The 15,874-nt window shown below is 48.2% G+C and overlaps 9 protein-coding genes across 9 annotated transcripts; 6 read left to right on the top strand and 3 right to left on the bottom strand.

Moving 5' to 3' along the window:
* The first annotated feature begins 81 nt into the window (after positions 1–81).
* BJ212DRAFT_1334112 (uncharacterized protein) lies at positions 82–433 on the top strand. Its single transcript, XM_041334854.1, has 2 exons — positions 82–359; positions 411–433. Exon 1 carries the CDS (start codon positions 88–90, stop codon positions 259–261), a length of 174 nt encoding a protein of 57 aa, XP_041196592.1. The 5' UTR covers positions 82–87; the 3' UTR covers positions 262–359; positions 411–433.
* A 1,524-nt stretch (positions 434–1,957) lies between these two features.
* BJ212DRAFT_1209306 (uncharacterized protein) lies at positions 1,958–2,424 on the top strand (the record flags this gene model as incomplete). Its single annotated transcript, XM_041329196.1, has 2 exons — positions 1,958–2,113; positions 2,161–2,424. Coding segments are annotated over 2 exons (420 nt in total), but the record flags the coding sequence as incomplete, so codon positions are not given.
* BJ212DRAFT_1201569 (uncharacterized protein) lies at positions 2,422–2,712 on the top strand (the record flags this gene model as incomplete). The annotated part of the gene is made up of 1 exon (XM_041329081.1): positions 2,422–2,712. A coding segment is annotated over one exon (291 nt), but the record flags the coding sequence as incomplete, so codon positions are not given.
* Positions 2,713–3,677: 965 nt separating this feature from the next.
* Positions 3,678–4,832, top strand: BJ212DRAFT_926350 (uncharacterized protein). The gene is made up of 5 exons (XM_041344363.1): positions 3,678–3,822; positions 3,873–4,184; positions 4,289–4,411; positions 4,474–4,701; positions 4,752–4,832. The coding sequence occupies exons 2-4, from the start codon at positions 3,948–3,950 to the stop codon at positions 4,681–4,683; spliced, it is 570 nt and encodes a 189-aa protein (XP_041196589.1). The 5' UTR covers positions 3,678–3,822; positions 3,873–3,947; the 3' UTR covers positions 4,684–4,701; positions 4,752–4,832.
* Positions 4,833–5,805: 973 nt separating this feature from the next.
* On the bottom strand, positions 5,806–6,453 carry BJ212DRAFT_1585790 (uncharacterized protein; the record flags this gene model as incomplete). Its single annotated transcript, XM_041342374.1, has 5 exons — positions 6,434–6,453; positions 6,344–6,376; positions 6,073–6,105; positions 6,005–6,016; positions 5,806–5,944 (listed from the first exon to the last, which is right to left on the bottom strand). Coding segments are annotated over exons 1-5 (225 nt in total), but the record flags the coding sequence as incomplete, so codon positions are not given.
* Positions 6,454–9,291: 2,838 nt separating this feature from the next.
* On the top strand, positions 9,292–9,759 carry BJ212DRAFT_1264552 (uncharacterized protein; the record flags this gene model as incomplete). Its single annotated transcript, XM_041330426.1, has 2 exons — positions 9,292–9,510; positions 9,565–9,759. Coding segments are annotated over 2 exons (414 nt in total), but the record flags the coding sequence as incomplete, so codon positions are not given.
* A 938-nt stretch (positions 9,760–10,697) lies between these two features.
* Positions 10,698–12,342, bottom strand: BJ212DRAFT_926279 (uncharacterized protein). Its single transcript, XM_041344362.1, has 5 exons — positions 12,090–12,342; positions 11,993–12,028; positions 11,823–11,939; positions 11,722–11,769; positions 10,698–11,672 (listed from the first exon to the last, which is right to left on the bottom strand). The coding sequence occupies exons 1-5, from the start codon at positions 12,254–12,256 to the stop codon at positions 10,928–10,930; spliced, it is 1,113 nt and encodes a 370-aa protein (XP_041196586.1). The 5' UTR covers positions 12,257–12,342; the 3' UTR covers positions 10,698–10,927.
* On the bottom strand, positions 12,343–12,920 carry BJ212DRAFT_926278 (uncharacterized protein). Its single transcript, XM_041344361.1, has 3 exons — positions 12,774–12,920; positions 12,483–12,711; positions 12,343–12,424 (listed from the first exon to the last, which is right to left on the bottom strand). Exons 1-2 carry the CDS (start codon positions 12,789–12,791, stop codon positions 12,487–12,489), a joined length of 243 nt encoding a protein of 80 aa, XP_041196585.1. The 5' UTR covers positions 12,792–12,920; the 3' UTR covers positions 12,343–12,424; positions 12,483–12,486.
* Positions 12,921–14,974: 2,054 nt separating this feature from the next.
* BJ212DRAFT_1264195 (uncharacterized protein) lies at positions 14,975–15,824 on the top strand (the record flags this gene model as incomplete). Its single annotated transcript, XM_041330409.1, has 4 exons — positions 14,975–15,090; positions 15,295–15,451; positions 15,512–15,637; positions 15,687–15,824. 4 exons carry the CDS (start codon positions 14,975–14,977, stop codon positions 15,822–15,824), a joined length of 537 nt encoding a protein of 178 aa, XP_041196584.1.
* Between the last annotated feature and the right edge of the window lie 50 nt (positions 15,825–15,874).

Genomic DNA, 15,874 nt, shown 5'->3' with positions numbered 1-15,874 from the left:
TGAATTATTTGTGCGTGCCAGTGCTCCCCAGCTTGCTACTAAAATGATGTATACTCCAGGAGGTGGTTGCCATCATGATAGTCGCTCATGGGCGCATGGGCACGATACCGTTCAGCCTGTGCACTTGGTCTTTTGAATCTTCTCACGGAACATCCTCTGCAGGGTCATGTCGAGCGTCTGTATCGCCATGACTTGGAGTTGTTCATCCGGATTTATGCCTGGGTTTGTCTGTTGATCGTCGGAATCTCGCACCGTCCATAAATGGGCACATGTTCACGCCATACAGTGACAACAAGAAGAACAAATCTTTATCGCAGTATCCATTGGTCTCAGCAAAAGTTTCTACCTCGACACCTTATGTATTTTACGAGGTACCCAGCTCTCTCGCGCAATATCTCATGTCGTCCTAGTATGTCTCGCTTCGGCTGTGCGAATCTGTGCCATCAACGCCTGATGCCACCAAGCCTTTTCGAGATCATGATGTTCCACCATCTCCCTTCAGTTCCTTTGGTCAGGAAAGCTCAAAACCCATCCTTCCCGTGGACCCGTTATCTTGCTACCCGTCGTCTTGCCTCCCTCTCACCTCATTTCTACCTCCCGGGCGGCATTAGAGACGCTTGATGTTGAAACTTCGGGGGGACTCCCCTTAGCCCACGTACCGCCAGTCTATGTAGGCCATCATCCATTGTTTGTCTCTTTGGGATCTGGGATGAAAGTACAATCTCCGCTCCAAGGATCCGCTTTTCACCAATTCTCTAAGCTTGACCGGTACGCGGTAGAACGGGCACAGCTTGCAAGGGAAATCCAGACCAAACCTCTATGGCAGGAGGCTGCGGCTCTATCTATCGAGGACCGACTACGACACACCGCAGGACTAAGGACTATGCGCCAGGACCCCTGGCACACCCGACCCGATATGTCCTGCCAGAGCGCCCTGCTACAGCGGAGCACGTCCACCATGCGAAGACCCTTCTCTCTAAGAGTACCAGTGAAGCCCGGCTTTGTTGGTGCTCCACGAGACGCGCCTCCGAAGTTCATCTGCCAGGGTTGGTTGGAAAAAAAAACAGTTTAAGCGAGTGAAACATCGGCAGGGAAGGGTAAGTCTTATTTTTAGAACGAAAATCCACCACTCAAAGGCCTTATTACACCCTTTCAGGAATTTCTCTCAGTACTCCGCTATGACAAATCTTACGTATGTTGCGAGTGGCGCTAGGCGTTTTCAAGGTAGCTCGCTGTAAGATTGTCCCAGGGAAGTTCGACCAGGACAAGGGCCTCTCATCCACCTGTGACTCCAAAATAAGTACTATAAATTGTTCAATAAATAGATGCAGGGACTCGTAGTATTCTGAGTTTTCCCTAGTTGTGCGCGGTAATGGTCGGGTATGTGACAATATCCTTACCGATGCCAAGAACGTCTGACTTTCGAGTTTGCAGTGAGCATGACGTTCTCCCTTGTTTCTGGGTAGTTTTGCGGCGCGTTTCTTGCACTATGTATGGGGAGCGTGGCAGGTACATCCGAAGCAGGCAATACATTGTAAGCCTGAACTACGTATAGAAGCAGTAATCAATAAGTCTCGATAGGTCCATTGGACTCCATCTTACCCGGCCCAACCAACTCATGAGTCTGAGGAGGTCTGCGGCGATACGCAGCAGGACTTGGGGAGCTCCTCTGTTTATTTGTTCCTCTTTTTTCGTCATCCAGATTGTTCTAAGTTACCCGTACCCGTACTACCCGACCCACAACTCGCCCGCGGGTGCTGCCCCGGGTCGGTACCCGGGAAAGCCTCACCCGTGTCACACCGTACTTACCATGTAGTCATCCGTGTCGTTCTACAGGAAAAAATTCAAGCATCAACGTAATGTGATCGGTTTGTGCACATCCGAATCGACTGTCTGAGCTTTAACCTTCACAAATAAAAGCGTCCGCGAAGGTCGAGCATTCTTCAGGAAGATGGAGTCCCTCCTCAAAGTACCACTCATTCTCTCGCCCCCTATTGCGATGCACGTAGCGTTCACGCCTCCTCATACCCCCACAAGTGACGATGTTGTCCACGAGAACTTCATTGAGTGGATTCTCCTTCAGGATATCAACTATGGGCTGCCAATCACAAAGGTAGCTGATCGTTGGTTCCCTACAATCATCTCTAACGAAACTATCAGGCAGTTTCCTGGGCTATTGCTTCCACAGAACTCGCTATCACTGCCTCACACGCTGTAGATCCCAGCATGTTTCCCAACGGGTTACAAGCAGTAACCGGCTCACTTCGAGCGATTCAAGACGTTTCCATCACTTCCCTTTTCCTTGTCGGCACCACACTCATCGTCATTGGAGGATTCATCCGCTGGTGGTGTTTTCGCACTCTTGGTCGTTTTTTCACGTTCAAGCTCAGTGTCCGCAAAGGGCACCAGCTTGTCACGAGTGGACCATACGCGATTGTCCGCCATCCGTCCTACACGGGAGCTGCCCTGCTCTCCATCGGCCAGTTTATATTACATGGATCGCTGTCTTCATTGGTTAGACGCTCAGGGGTTTTAGACAACCCTGCGCTGAAAGTGATTGCGATGGTACTGCTGATATGGAGAATGATTGTCGCAGCAAGCCTCATACTTAGGATCGGGCATGAGGATGAAACGGTGAAGTCAATTTCCAGAGCAGAGTGGGAAAACTGGGCTAAGGTAGTCAAGTATCGCCTCATTCCTGGCGTTTATTGAATCAATTACGCATGGGATGTAATGTAGCGCGTAATGTTGGGGAATGCGTGCTGTCCAGATGGGCAGCAGCGAGACTTAATGAGAGTGAATTATTTACTGCTAATAGAGCTGAAATTCATCTTAAAGTTTGACATGAATAACAGCAGCCCGCCACCTGACATTATTACGTAAGCACAGGAAAGCCTGTACGTGAAAGCCGCGCCTAATTGAACAACGTTTACATAAATTGTCTTGTGCCATGCCATGCCTCTGTGCGGTGATTCGCGTCTCGGGTACCGACACCAAACGCACTTCTCGACAGCTAAAAAACCCATTCCTACGTTTCAGTTGAGTACGGCATACCCCCACGAGAGTCCAGAGGGTTTGGCAGCTCCCGGGGCATGCTGTTTTTTGCAGGAGCCCGATTTTGTCCTGCAGGACAGCGTGCCCCGTGAAAAACCACACCGTCTGGTGGGCTCATGGGGCATGGCACCGTTCCCGGATGTCCTGACAATGACGGCACGCGTTTTCTACGTTCGGAATGCCATAATAATATTGCCCGGCTATGTAACCTACTAGGTACCCCCGTCAAGTTCGAAAATTCATAGTAGAACCGACAACAGAATCGACAGGCCTGTTTCTGGTTATCGAACCATGTATACTTGGTTTCTTCGCGAACAACTTCAAATTCCACTCAACATGTTCGCTTCAACTTAATGTTACAGTCATCACCGAGCAGTAAGATAGTATAATCTTATCCATGTATCCACGCTACTCGCATGCTTGCCCCTTGTTTTGTCATTTTGTTCCCTTCGGTAATGTCTCTCCTTCATTACCGTGTATTTACTCCGTACTGTTTCGCATCACCACTCTCGTTGCTGATGTCACGACGTGGCACTGTTGGCGATTAAATCTTCGGATAACATAGCTTTTGTACCATACATAGGTAGCATGTACTTGGTACATAGCCTAGAGTTTTGCCGCCCCCAACCAATTTTACCGCTTATAAACAGTAATTTACCGATTATGACTGTTTATACCCGGTAGATTGGCTGGGAGCGGCAAAACTCTAGCAGAACCGACCTACACTAGAAGGAACTGAGGTCCGACTGATACCATAAACTCCAGTATGTTCGTACGTTCACTCATTAAGTACGGCACTTATATTTATGTGTTACTAGGAAATATGACATAAGGACCACTGGCGAGAGCACCGTTTTTTTCATTGTATTGTTCCCAAAAGATGACGGACTTGAATGAACGGGAGGCCAAACTTGAAGCTCTCTCGGACTCATCATCAATTTCTCTGCACGCCAAGTAATCGCGGAATACAAGAACACAGGATATGGGTCCCTAGTACCGACTTAACCACCTTCCACCCTCTCGACTCGGCGACAAATACAGTTGCCCTCAAAAAGGCAATTAGGCTGCTCGAAGGTGCATACCACCAATTGAGCGCAATACTGGCTCCCCCCCAGCACACGGTGATGAATGTGAGTGCCCCTTGTAAACGATCTCTCTTCTGTTGCTCATTCCCCAAGTTTGTTTTGAATTACAATTGGGCTTGCATGGATGTTGCCGTGCGAGCGCATTGCAGATGTTTTGGATAAACATCCAGATGGTCTTAGCGCGATCAGGCTGGCCGAAGCAGTCAACCTCGGCAAGCGCAAGACTGCACGCGTCTTACGAGCCTTATCCCTCATGGGCTGCTTTAAAGAAGGTGACGTGCATCACAATTGACAAGGTTCTCTAAAGCCTGCAATGTATTAAACAGTCGAACAGGAGGTCTTCGCAAACACTCGGCTATCCCTCATACTCAAGTCAACAAACAACATTGGATGTTTTGCAGGACTTCATTCTCAGGACGTCGTGAAATACGCCGGAGTTCTCTACGAGAGTATGATTGACAAAGAATTTTCTCGTTCACATGAGCCCGACAAAGCGCTCTGGGTATTGGCCTTCTGGAAGGAGGGTATGAAGGTTAACTACTAGGAAATGATCAATGATGACGTGAGCTTTCGTCGTCACGCTGCCCTTCGCTTACTTGACACATTTTATAGGATGAGAAACGAGAGATGCATGCAGAGTGTTTCATCCAGGACTGCTGCATCGCAAGCCATTGCTATTTATGAATCGTTACCGTGACTGATGTAGGTCGTAAGACTATCCTTGAGATAATGTTTCATCTGCAGGAGACATCGGATCTGGCATTGGGACATTTTCCACTCCTCTGGCGAAAATGTTCCCTCATCCCAGAATAACTAATCAGGATCTCCCGGAAGTTCTTCTGGAGGAACAAAATGTGAGTTCAAACAGTCCAGTACCCGTGATCATCTTAGCGGGCACCTTATCTGTATTTGACAAGGCATGGGAGAAGAATGCTCCCGAGGCACTGATAGACGGGCGCGTGAAGTTCGTGCCAATCACATCTGGCAGGACCGCGATGCAACGACAATCCTTCATAACATTCGCAAGGTCATGGGACCAGCAGCCTGGTGCTAATTCGCAAGTCAGCTGCAGTTCAGTGGGGTACTTTCTACAAAGCCAATACCTTGTGTGCTAGATGATCAGTGCATGCTCTTGCGCACATTGAAGGAACTTGGCATTGGAACTGACGGGTTAAGCATCGTGAGTCCCAGCCTGGCTGGGAAGGGAAGCCCATACATTTGAGTAGGAAAAAACACTGAAAAGCAATAGAGAGAGCCACCGGAACTAGTAAGGTAGCGCAATGAATCTCGGCAGCCATTGAACCCCCCGAAAAACGATAGACACCAGTGGTTGAATAGGTCTGAATCCACTGATTAACTACTGTACAGCATAGACGAACAGAACACGGACAAACGCGCATACGGAACGAGTAAATCAGTGCAGGTAGTGTCCAACATAGGACGTAGCCCCAGCAGACAATATACGGTAAGTGAGAATGGACGAGCGTTGAGTTGCAGTCTATGACCCCAATATCCAACATGTTGCACAGTGCAAAAGTATACGGAATGGAAATGACATCCTTCTGGGTCAGGGAAGCACATAAACACCTTAGAATTGGCTTTCGCAGATCACAACCCAGAAGCAGAGGATGAGTGCAGTGCTCGACACCTAGCAGCGAGAGTTAGGGATCAATGGAAATTGGTTCTTGCGATTGAATGATTGTGGAATAGCAATACATCGGTAATAACTGCCACTGGACACCATAACAAAGACAAGCTACACTCGCTGTCCCAGACAGAGACAACCTCGAGCTTCTGGCCTTAGACTGCAGCAGCGGTAATGGTTTATGAAAAGTCGGGACTCCAAGATGATGCTCAAGACACACCTTCAACAAGACCTGTACATCAAACAACGTAAACTTATAACATTCAAAACCAAGCCATAGACAATCACCTTCGACATCACGGGATTCCTCGGCAACAATGTCTGTGCCACAATGCGCATCTCGTTAGACAAGATGCAAATAATGCAAGCACGCTGGGACATACACGCGAACTTCTTTTGCGAGCGCTTCTCGACATCTGTCATCAACCAAGTAAGTAGTCCATAAGAAAATGAGGCTAGCGCTGAAGAATCACCTTCGGCATTAGAAGAGTTCTCAGCAAGCTCATCTGAATGGTTTGGTGAGACATGGCGTAGATGGGACGAGTGCCCTGGAACATACACGCGAACTTCTTTTGCGAGCGCTTCTCGACATCTGTCATCAACCAAGTAAGTAGTCCATAACAAAATGAGGCTAGTGCTGAAGAACCACCTTCGGCATTAGAAGAGTCAGCAAGCTCATCTGCATGGTCTAGTGAGACATGGTATAGATAGGATGAACACACTGGAACATACACGCGAACTTCTTTTGCGAACGCTTCTCAATGCCTATATCATCAACCAGATGAATAGTCAAGAGAAAATGAGGCTAGCACTGAAGAATCACCTTTGGCGACGGGAGATGCCGCCGTCATCTGTAGCAAAGCGATGGCGACAAAAATGAAAGACAAAGTAGGTTTCATGATGGTTAGATGTAAGTAGTGGTGATCGTTAGAGGGGGTTGTGTGTACAATTGATGCGAGGAGAGGCCTTTATAACTTAGGTAGCTCGATTATCTTGCAGATCCATTCGCAGAAACCTTCATCCTATGATCGTTTTGGTGTGCATGTCGCATGCTTAGGAAAAGCCTGAGCATTCTTCCGTTCGCAACCTGTTCATTCAATGCGCTAGCACGAGGCAAGGAAGTCTGCCATCAGGGAGGCCCGTATTGTTTCTTTTTGCATCTTGATTACTTAGGTAAAACATTCTTCCGATAGCAAAAGAAAAGGTGTGGTGAGGTTCATAGTGAGAGTGGAGATGTGACTCGAAGGTCCTGTTCAACAAATCTGTCAGGTTATTTCCCTGCATTGATCAAAACCATGCAGGGACACGTCACTGTGAGGGATTCAGTAGGCACAGCCCGTACTTGCCCTTACTGGACATGCTCTCAACGTATAAAATTGAAGTCCATCTAGTGGTCAGAAGATAGAGAAATTCAGGCCTGGATGAATATAATTGTTGAGTCAACTCAGAGTCCTTGTTGTTTCGTGCCCTAGAGCATTTGAGCCGAGCAACCCGACAAAATACCAGTGGGTGGGTACTTTGCTGCCGACAAGCTAATTAGAGGAGGATATTTATCCGTTACGCCACGTACCTTCATGGCATCGTATTCGCCTCTCCGAATGCACGAGCTGGAGCATCAACCTGAAGACTCTGAAGATGCTATTCTCCTCCCCAGCAAACACGTCATTCCTGAGCACCGCACGTCAGACCCCCCGGCATCTACATGGCCAACTTGGGCCGCACTCGAACACTCTGTCATAGCAGTTATTTGTACACATGCATTGTACACCATTGCCTCTGCCCGTGTTTCCGGGCAACGTGATGCTCATGGGTTGCGTAGATTTAGAGATCATTCACGCTGTCATGAACAGACCCATGTAACCGGCACCAAAGATGCACTTTCCAAGTGCCATGTGGCACGGGTGAACGAAGCATTACTACCTGACCAAATGTGCACTTCAAGCACGTCATGCTAAACGACAGTGTAAGTGAATCTCCGTAACCTGAAGCGACCTACCAATGTAATTTTTACCGTTCCAAGACTCGATGTTCTACCAGTGGCACCTCGGCCCATCCAAATTCAGATCTTGCTGCATTGACAGCGTCGCCAACAAATCCTACACATCATCTGGCTCCCTCGCCGAAATCCAAATCTAGAATGTTACCACTCTCGCTGAGGCATGATGAGCCTCAGCCAGAACACAAGACCCCAACGAATACGAATTGCATTGATGGGCTCTTTCACGTTCCTTCCTGAGAAAGAGAAGATCGAGCAGCTACAACTCGAAGATTGCTGACAGTCGCATATACCAACGTGGTTCTCGTGTGGTGAGAAAGCGATTGTTAGCATCGAGGTTGTCTGCAATAGTTGTAAACTTGAATTCGAGCAATTACTCTCAATTCTTCTGCTGGATGAGCACTGAGTGCGGCTGTATTGAGCACAGGTTTGAAGTGCCAGACTGATCTTTTGCGTAGCTTTCGACCTGATGGAAATAGGGTAGCGAGTTTTGTTAAGGCTTAACATTATACACGGTCGCGAAGAACAAGTCGTTGCTGTTGACGTGTTGTTTGGAGTCGCCACGCGAGATCCCTGAGGCCAAATAAATGACATCATCAGGTTCAACCTAGTTTACTTGTGTAACTCAACATTTCGAAGATCAACAGCCTGATTTCTGTGAGGAAGTACTACGCTTCGAAGAGGCTTTCTGAAATGTAGATGCAACCACTTTGGAAGGCTGGTATGTTCAAATTGATACTCTCTGGTTCGGAATCTGCTCTCAAGGGGGACTGACGGCAGAACTATCAGGTACAGTGACCTTGCAGTCAATTCCTACATCTACCAGGGACCTCCAGTTTAGAATGGTCAGGCTGGCAGCCGGTTGACAAAATTCTCGAGTTCTTCCGTTAACACTAATTCATTCACCCGCGGAGTAAGTGTGATTCCGCTATCGTGGCCCTGGACATACTTAATATTAGTTGGCATCAGCACTTATTCCGTCCAATTACTATGCGAGCATCGGACATAGAAACTTTTCACCAGGACTCGAGGCAACAGATCGGTCTTGTCGAAGGTCAGGCAGTTTGTTCAACCAAGTACAACTCACAGATGGATTCTCCTGATATGCATCATAAAGCAAAGCAACTCGACGTGTCGTGTTGTGACAAGTTATTTTTCGCGCCTGCCAGCAACAGCTCAAGCTATAGCTCTCAATACTAGTGGTTTCTGGTAAGTTGAGCATGTAACTAATAACTATCTTCTGATATATCCAGTGACCTGAACTTTTCTCTCAGAGCACGTCCAGCGGCAGACCTAATACCTCACAACCTCAAACTTTGACTCTCAGACATACTGCGCGTATTTGGGACTATGTAGTGCTTTCGTCATTAGTATCATTTTGAACATCTTCACCATCCTGCGCTTGCAACACAAGTGTGTTGATGATAGACAGTACACTATGTCGGGGTTGTCTTTACAGATAGCCATAGGAGTTCATCTCACTCGGCATCTTTAATGCAGCTTACATTGGTGATGATTATCCGATCAAATTGCTCCTCGACTTGGAGATCGTCGCATTGACGTTCGAAGACTCAAAGTATTGCAGTACATCGGGGCTCACGGCCTGGTCGGAGTGGAATTTGCTTGGTCATTTTCCAGAAGGCCGTGGATTCGTGCGTCTGGGACCAAATGGTAAGCAATCATTCACCCCATTTTTATTAATACATGAGTCAGACGCTTGCCGTTCCCATGTCTGCAAATGATCCGGCTAACCCTTATTAACGGGCCCAATAACCAGTGGCCAGTGCCTTAACTTCTTGCGACAGGCAATTTTTTGCAATTCTGATACTACCTTTGATCCAGTCTACATCAATAGATCGATGGCAAGCTCAAACGGCTTGGGTGTGATGCATATATACCGAGATTGGTCGCAGGTTTATGCATACATTGAGGAGAACCAGAGGGGCCCTGTGTGGGCAGAGCACAAGACAGAGATGTAATCATAACGCGAAGTCAAGTGGGAGGATCTGATCTCGCACCAATGACGGATGGGATCAGCTCGGTAAATACTTATTTATAAATCTCAGTTGGTGCTCAGCAGTGGCCGAGTCCCAAGGCTGTTCATTGTCGAGGATTGATCTGAGTGACCGGTTGAGTGCCAAGTCAGCACTTTCGTATGCACCGTGATTCTATCATTGAGGTCTGGGACATTGCCTCGGTACTTAAAGTAGACGTCAAGCGCAGCTCATTTGTCGGATCCGAAGACACAAATGCAATAGCATGTCATATTCATTCCTGACAAATACTATGATGCAAAGCTGCAAGCCCCACCATCCAACTTCCGCCCAACAAGTACATAGACTATATACCGAGCGACATGATGAGATACGATAGCTACGTCCAGCGCGCAATAAGGATTATCCAATAATCATATGGAAGATACGCCAAGCGATAACGAAGAAAGGAAAACACACTGAGAAAAGAAGAGTATTCGATGCAAAAGGAGTGTTGATGATATGACGTGATTTGTATATACGATAGAATGAAACGAGTGTCGTAGTCGTGGGTAGAGAAAAGGTTCGTGAAAAATCAGAGAAAATACTACAGCACGGCAACAAGAAGTTAGCAGAAGTGACAAATACAGGCCAAGGGGGACGTACAGTCGTACGCTGGACTATGTCGCGTTGCGGGCAGGGACGATGTACCCATAGACCAACTTCTTCGGGTCTTGGAGATTGAACTTGCGACATCCCTTGTTAGCGCGGGCCTTACTATCAAGGAGCGGTTGGCATTTCTCCTGATGCCGATCCAAAGAGTCGGATCTAGACCACCGCTTAGCGCAATAAGGGCATTCAGTAGGACGTAGTATAGTGGATGCCTTCAATGTGACGGCCCAAATTGAGTATCGCCTCTGGTTTCGAGCAACCCTCGAATTTGCAGTGAGCCGTAGTTTTGGATTTGACACCGTGCCAGTGCAACAGGTGTTCCACGACGCGGACCCTGCTCATTTCTACAAACAGCCCGCAGGGCTGGTCTGTCCAATCGCATGCTCGTACGCAAGTCATCTCTGCAGGTAGTTCATTGGTAGTCTTGACGGACCGCTTGGAGTAGGAATCGTCGAGTTCCATCGCCCCAAATCTCCTCGTTCGAAGAAGATTACCGTCTGTGTCATGAGTCCTGCGGCTGCTGATGTCTACCGGCTTCGGGTCGTGAACAGGCATAGCCATGACCTACGGCACTGGCGTCCGCTAGTCTGTAAGCACCAAACTTGCCCTCTCTGACTTCATCCTCTTCGTCGTCCAAGCATCTGCGCTTGCGCGTGCTTGGCACGAGAGACAAACCCGAACTACCATCCTCGGATTGAACGGTATGGCGAGTTTTACGCTTGCGAAGTTTGGCACGCGTCGTCCCATCGGGAGCGGAGGAAGAAGGCTCTAAGCTGTTGTCATTACTCAGATACATTGTCGCGTCAGAGTCTGGTGCGGGCGGTAATAAGGTTTCAGCATTCGTCATCGTGTTCGTGATAGCACCAGGGTATGCATAGCCGGTATGTTCTGTTGCCAAGGGGATAGACATTTCCGTCTGGAAGTGCGCGTTTTGCCCTTGAGAGAACGGCTGTCTGGGGCCATACGCGCGAGGATCCCCCGCTGCCCAAAGCGCCAGGTCGACGACGGGGGGGAAGTAATTTTGAGCAAAATTAGGTTCATTCACATACAAACCACCATCGTGTTCAGGCTTGGACCATGCGACGCCTTCTAGCGGGGCCTGAGGGACGACAGGGGACTGCGGGAAATAGTATTGGCTCTGGTCCATTGGAGGAAACTGAGGGAGACCAGCCACCGGAGCGGAGAACTGGTTCAACGTCGGAAATGACATCTGATTATTGTGAACGTTCTGGAAAGACGCCGAAGACCTAGAAAAATAAATGAGCCATGGCGGCACTCGGTTGGGGTGGCACGCACCCTTGTTGCGCCTTTAGGAATTCATCTTCTGCGCAGACCTGAGCCCATCTGTCAAGGACCGTTAGTTTGAGTCAATGTTTGGATAAGGCAGAACCACATACTCAGCCTGCATGGCGGCTACATCGTCAGGATGAGCAAACCTTTGGACGTCTTCTGAGACCGTGTTAGTAATGGCTTCGGGTGCGATTCCAGGTTCAGAACACGGAAGGATAGACCCGCTAAGAAGATTATGAGATGAACTACGTCACCCGACTCGGGATTGAACACCAACCTATCCAACAACATTTGAAGACTTTTGCATGAGACACTAAATGTGGGGGGCATCGTCAGTATATGAAGATACCGAACCGACATGTGGGTAGACTCACATAGACATATCGATAATTTGAACGAGTGATATGAAGTAGCTAAGATGATAAGATGAAGCGTCAAAATCAAAAGGACGAGAGATAGAGAAGTGGAGGAGAGAACGTCGCCTTTTAAACCTCACAACAAGTGGAGAAACGCTAGATAAAGAACGCCTGTGGACGCGCATTGTGGCCCGACAACATATCGCAAAGGAGCAAGCGCTTGTGGTTACTTCACCATAAAAAATTCATCTGTGGCCTCTGTGAATTTCGCGTGAAATCCACTGCTTTGAAGTACCATGCATGCATCAAAATCCACAAGAGCACAAACCTTCCACAGCTCATCCTTTGTATACCTAAAATGTGACAATAATGTAAGCACTGGCGCATCCTTACTAGAGAATATAACATTACATGTTCAACAGCACAACTTCGATATCGTTCTATGGATCGCAACAATGTCATTCCTGCGGTGTGTGGTCACAAGCATACTCAACCACAACCGTGAGCTTTGACAGCGCCACTGCATCCGATTGGGACAGCGGCAAGCGCCTTCGAGCACAAGCGGGCAGCTAATATGTTGCAGCTGAATGCTGTGCGGTAGAGGGACAGCAGATGCGAAAGCGCATAACATCACAGAGGCCTGAAATTTTTGATGTGCAGAGTCAGTCGCATTTCTAGTTGTAAACGTGCAAAGACAATTACTTTCGTTGTTCGTTGCATCGTGACCTGACCTATTCCTTACCCTTGACGTTAGAATAGGATGGCATTATACAATATAGCCACTCAATGGATACCACAATACTTTTTTCAGATAGAATCAATGGTTTGACATTACCGTTTACGTGAGGATATTACGAGCTAACTGGCAATGTAACAGAGAACATAGCCTGTAATACCCTCATTATCATAATATGAGGGTAGCGTTCTCTGGACCAGACGTCAACAACTTCATTTTGGATCAGAAATATCAACTCGAAGATACATCACATATTTAATCAGCCTGAGGTAAGCATATCAACGCATGTGATTTTGGTTATCACTATTCTGTCAGATGCATGCATAATGTAAGGCTTGTGTTGATATCAGAATTCGCCGTAGCAATTAAGTAGTTGTGCCAGACTGGAGCATGAGACATTGAGAGCGGAGTCCAAATGAAGCGTACGCGTTGTTTTGGTCTGTTGTCCAAAGGCTTCCAGGAGATTCCTTATTCGGAAGTTTCTCTTTGCAAATCAGTAAGTAGGCGTTATCAGTTGAACCGGAACGTTCAAGTCTGTCTCAGACTCTCAGGGAGCTTCAGCGCATTATCGCTATTCAAGCGCAACGTACGAGTGCTCGTAATCCTAATCGAACCCTGTCGGATCTTCCGCCATCCTCGAAGTCTGGCTAGCTACCACTATACCCAAGCAATATTGTGGTTCTGCTAACCACAAGGATGTCGCTATCATGCAAGAGCCGGAGGATTCGACTGGTATTAATGCACGGGCGCTAGTTGCCTTCCGCCCTAGAATGAGAGATACACTTCAATGGGCATCGAGTCGTGCCGTAGGAAAACATCACATACTCGTTGTTTAGCATTTTCGGCGTCCATTTACCTGTGATCTACATAGAGAAGAAACAAAACAGGCTCGGACGTCTCTCGCAGGAGACCATAGCTCATTCGGGCAACATCAGTGGGCCGGGCTGGGTAGGACAATCATCCGACTTTAATAGTTGTCTACTAGTTGACATTGCCTCGTACAAAGCTCCGCCAGCCCTATCCGAACGCAATATCCAGAAATCAGTCTCCAAGCTGCGACATACTGTGACTGTGGAGTCCACCCTGAAACTGTATACTATACCCTACTGGACAGCATCAGTGCTCCTCGTTTCGCTAACTCCAGATTGCAACTACCTTGCATCGCATTTCCGGTCACTGAACTCAGACGAAGGCGTGGTCACGACCAGGAGATATGTTTTACCTATGAGCATTCGTGTTCATTCGTCCCTGGAATCGCTATGATCTCGAGCCGCCCGACTGTTCGGAGGAGATGATGATTGGCCTGAGCCTGGGTCCCCATCAGACGATCCGCTAGGGTGGTCTCCTGAAGAGAATCATCCAGCTGACTCGCATTCTCATTCGCAAGAATTGAGGTTTTTCGTTAGGGTAGCGTTTTGGCGCACTTTGGCCGAGGCAGCCACGTGAAAATATTCACCTGACTGATTCGCAGTCTTATTCACGAGTGTTGAGGTTGATCGTTCGTCTTGGACAGCCTTTTGGCGTGCGCAACAGTGTGACGGGGAGCATAAGAGGATCGCGCCAAATCCATTATATCATGGGGACATGGCTTGCGTTGATGCCACGATGGACGTCGGGACACTGGAAGTTTTGTAGTTGTATGCCTGCCGAAGGACTGGGATCTCTGGCGCATCTTCATCCATACGTAGGACTTCACTTGATCTAATATAGCATCGTTTTAACTTGCGTACTGGTTGATCATGTACATGAATTAAAGATTTAAACCATATTAGCTCTGCACACATTTATCTTACTCTCACTTTCATATCAAACTACCCGCGATGATGAACCAAATAAATTCCGCTCCCGTCAAGTGCTTGCAGCGACATTCTAGACACCAATTCTCTCTGCGAGAGCCTCGTTCGTGTTGTGTTCTCGCTTCGAAATTCGGCGCTCCAGATTTCAGTTCTTTAGCTGTGGCAGTGCTGTGGGAATTCTCGATGCCCACTATCCACCACCAGAAGGTCCAGACTCCAGAAAGAACGACTATCTTCCTTCGTCTATAAAGGGCTATCTAGGGGAGACTAGGACGCCAGGGCAACCCTTCAATTGTCACATCGTGATCTAGTACCTCCAGATCCAAGGATTATAATATTTCACCGTGTTCACTAACGAGACACGGCCTGCGATGCTAAACCTCTCAACACTCCAAACCTACCTCACACAGCTACTCTCGCCCACTGACACCATTCACACTGCACTCCTTCTGACACCAGAGGGCGCAATTGTCTCTTTTGCCTGTTCGTCAACGGGGAGCGGGAGCGACGAGAGAATTCCGACGCACATGGTTACATATCCTAGTACCAATGGACATGTGGCGCCCCCTAATGCTCACGCGTCGAGCGCCAATGGACATACTCCACCACCATGCCGGACGCCACCATCACGAGGGAGGACAGAATGTGCTACATCATCGCACGCGCTCGGTAGTGCTGCATCGGATAGTAGGTCTTCTCAAATGATGTGTTTACAGCGGTCGAAAGACGAGATATGGATATTGGCTGGGTTGAGCGCCGAGGTGTGGGCTGAGACAAGGAGTGAAGAAGGGGTTGAGAAGGGGATGGGGATGGCTGAGAGTGAGGTGAGTTGGAGTTCACGCAAACTTGTATTTCCACACGCCTACTTCTTCCCTTTATGTAAACGTTTACTGATGAGTCACGCGTAGCTTGGACGAATAGTTGTCGTTCCTGTGGATGACGCTAGCCCGGAATTACAAGATGAAAGAGAACCGCTGCTATTACTCGCTGTGAACGGTGGCGCGGAAGCTGATTGGAAGACTATGTGTGCAAAAGTGGGCCTCTCACATGCTCATTCTCTTTAACACTGATGCAGTGTGCCAGGCTAAAAAACTAGGAGCGTACCTCGCGCCCTCTGTAAACAAACACCGCGGTGCTATTGAAGCGTCTCCACTGAATCAGACGCCAGCTAAGAGCCGGACGAGGAGTACGACTACATCACCAGGGGGAGTTTTACGATAGTCACACTGGAGTCTGGAGCGCATGATTTGAAGGGTGCGACACGACGCGTT

The sequence above is a fragment of the Suillus subaureus genome (genome assembly GCF_016647635.1).
Source record: "Suillus subaureus strain MN1 chromosome Unknown BJ212scaffold_6, whole genome shotgun sequence".
In the NCBI taxonomy this organism is placed as follows: domain Eukaryota; kingdom Fungi; phylum Basidiomycota; class Agaricomycetes; order Boletales; family Suillaceae; genus Suillus; species Suillus subaureus.
This window is presented reverse-complemented; position numbering and strand designations above follow the sequence as displayed.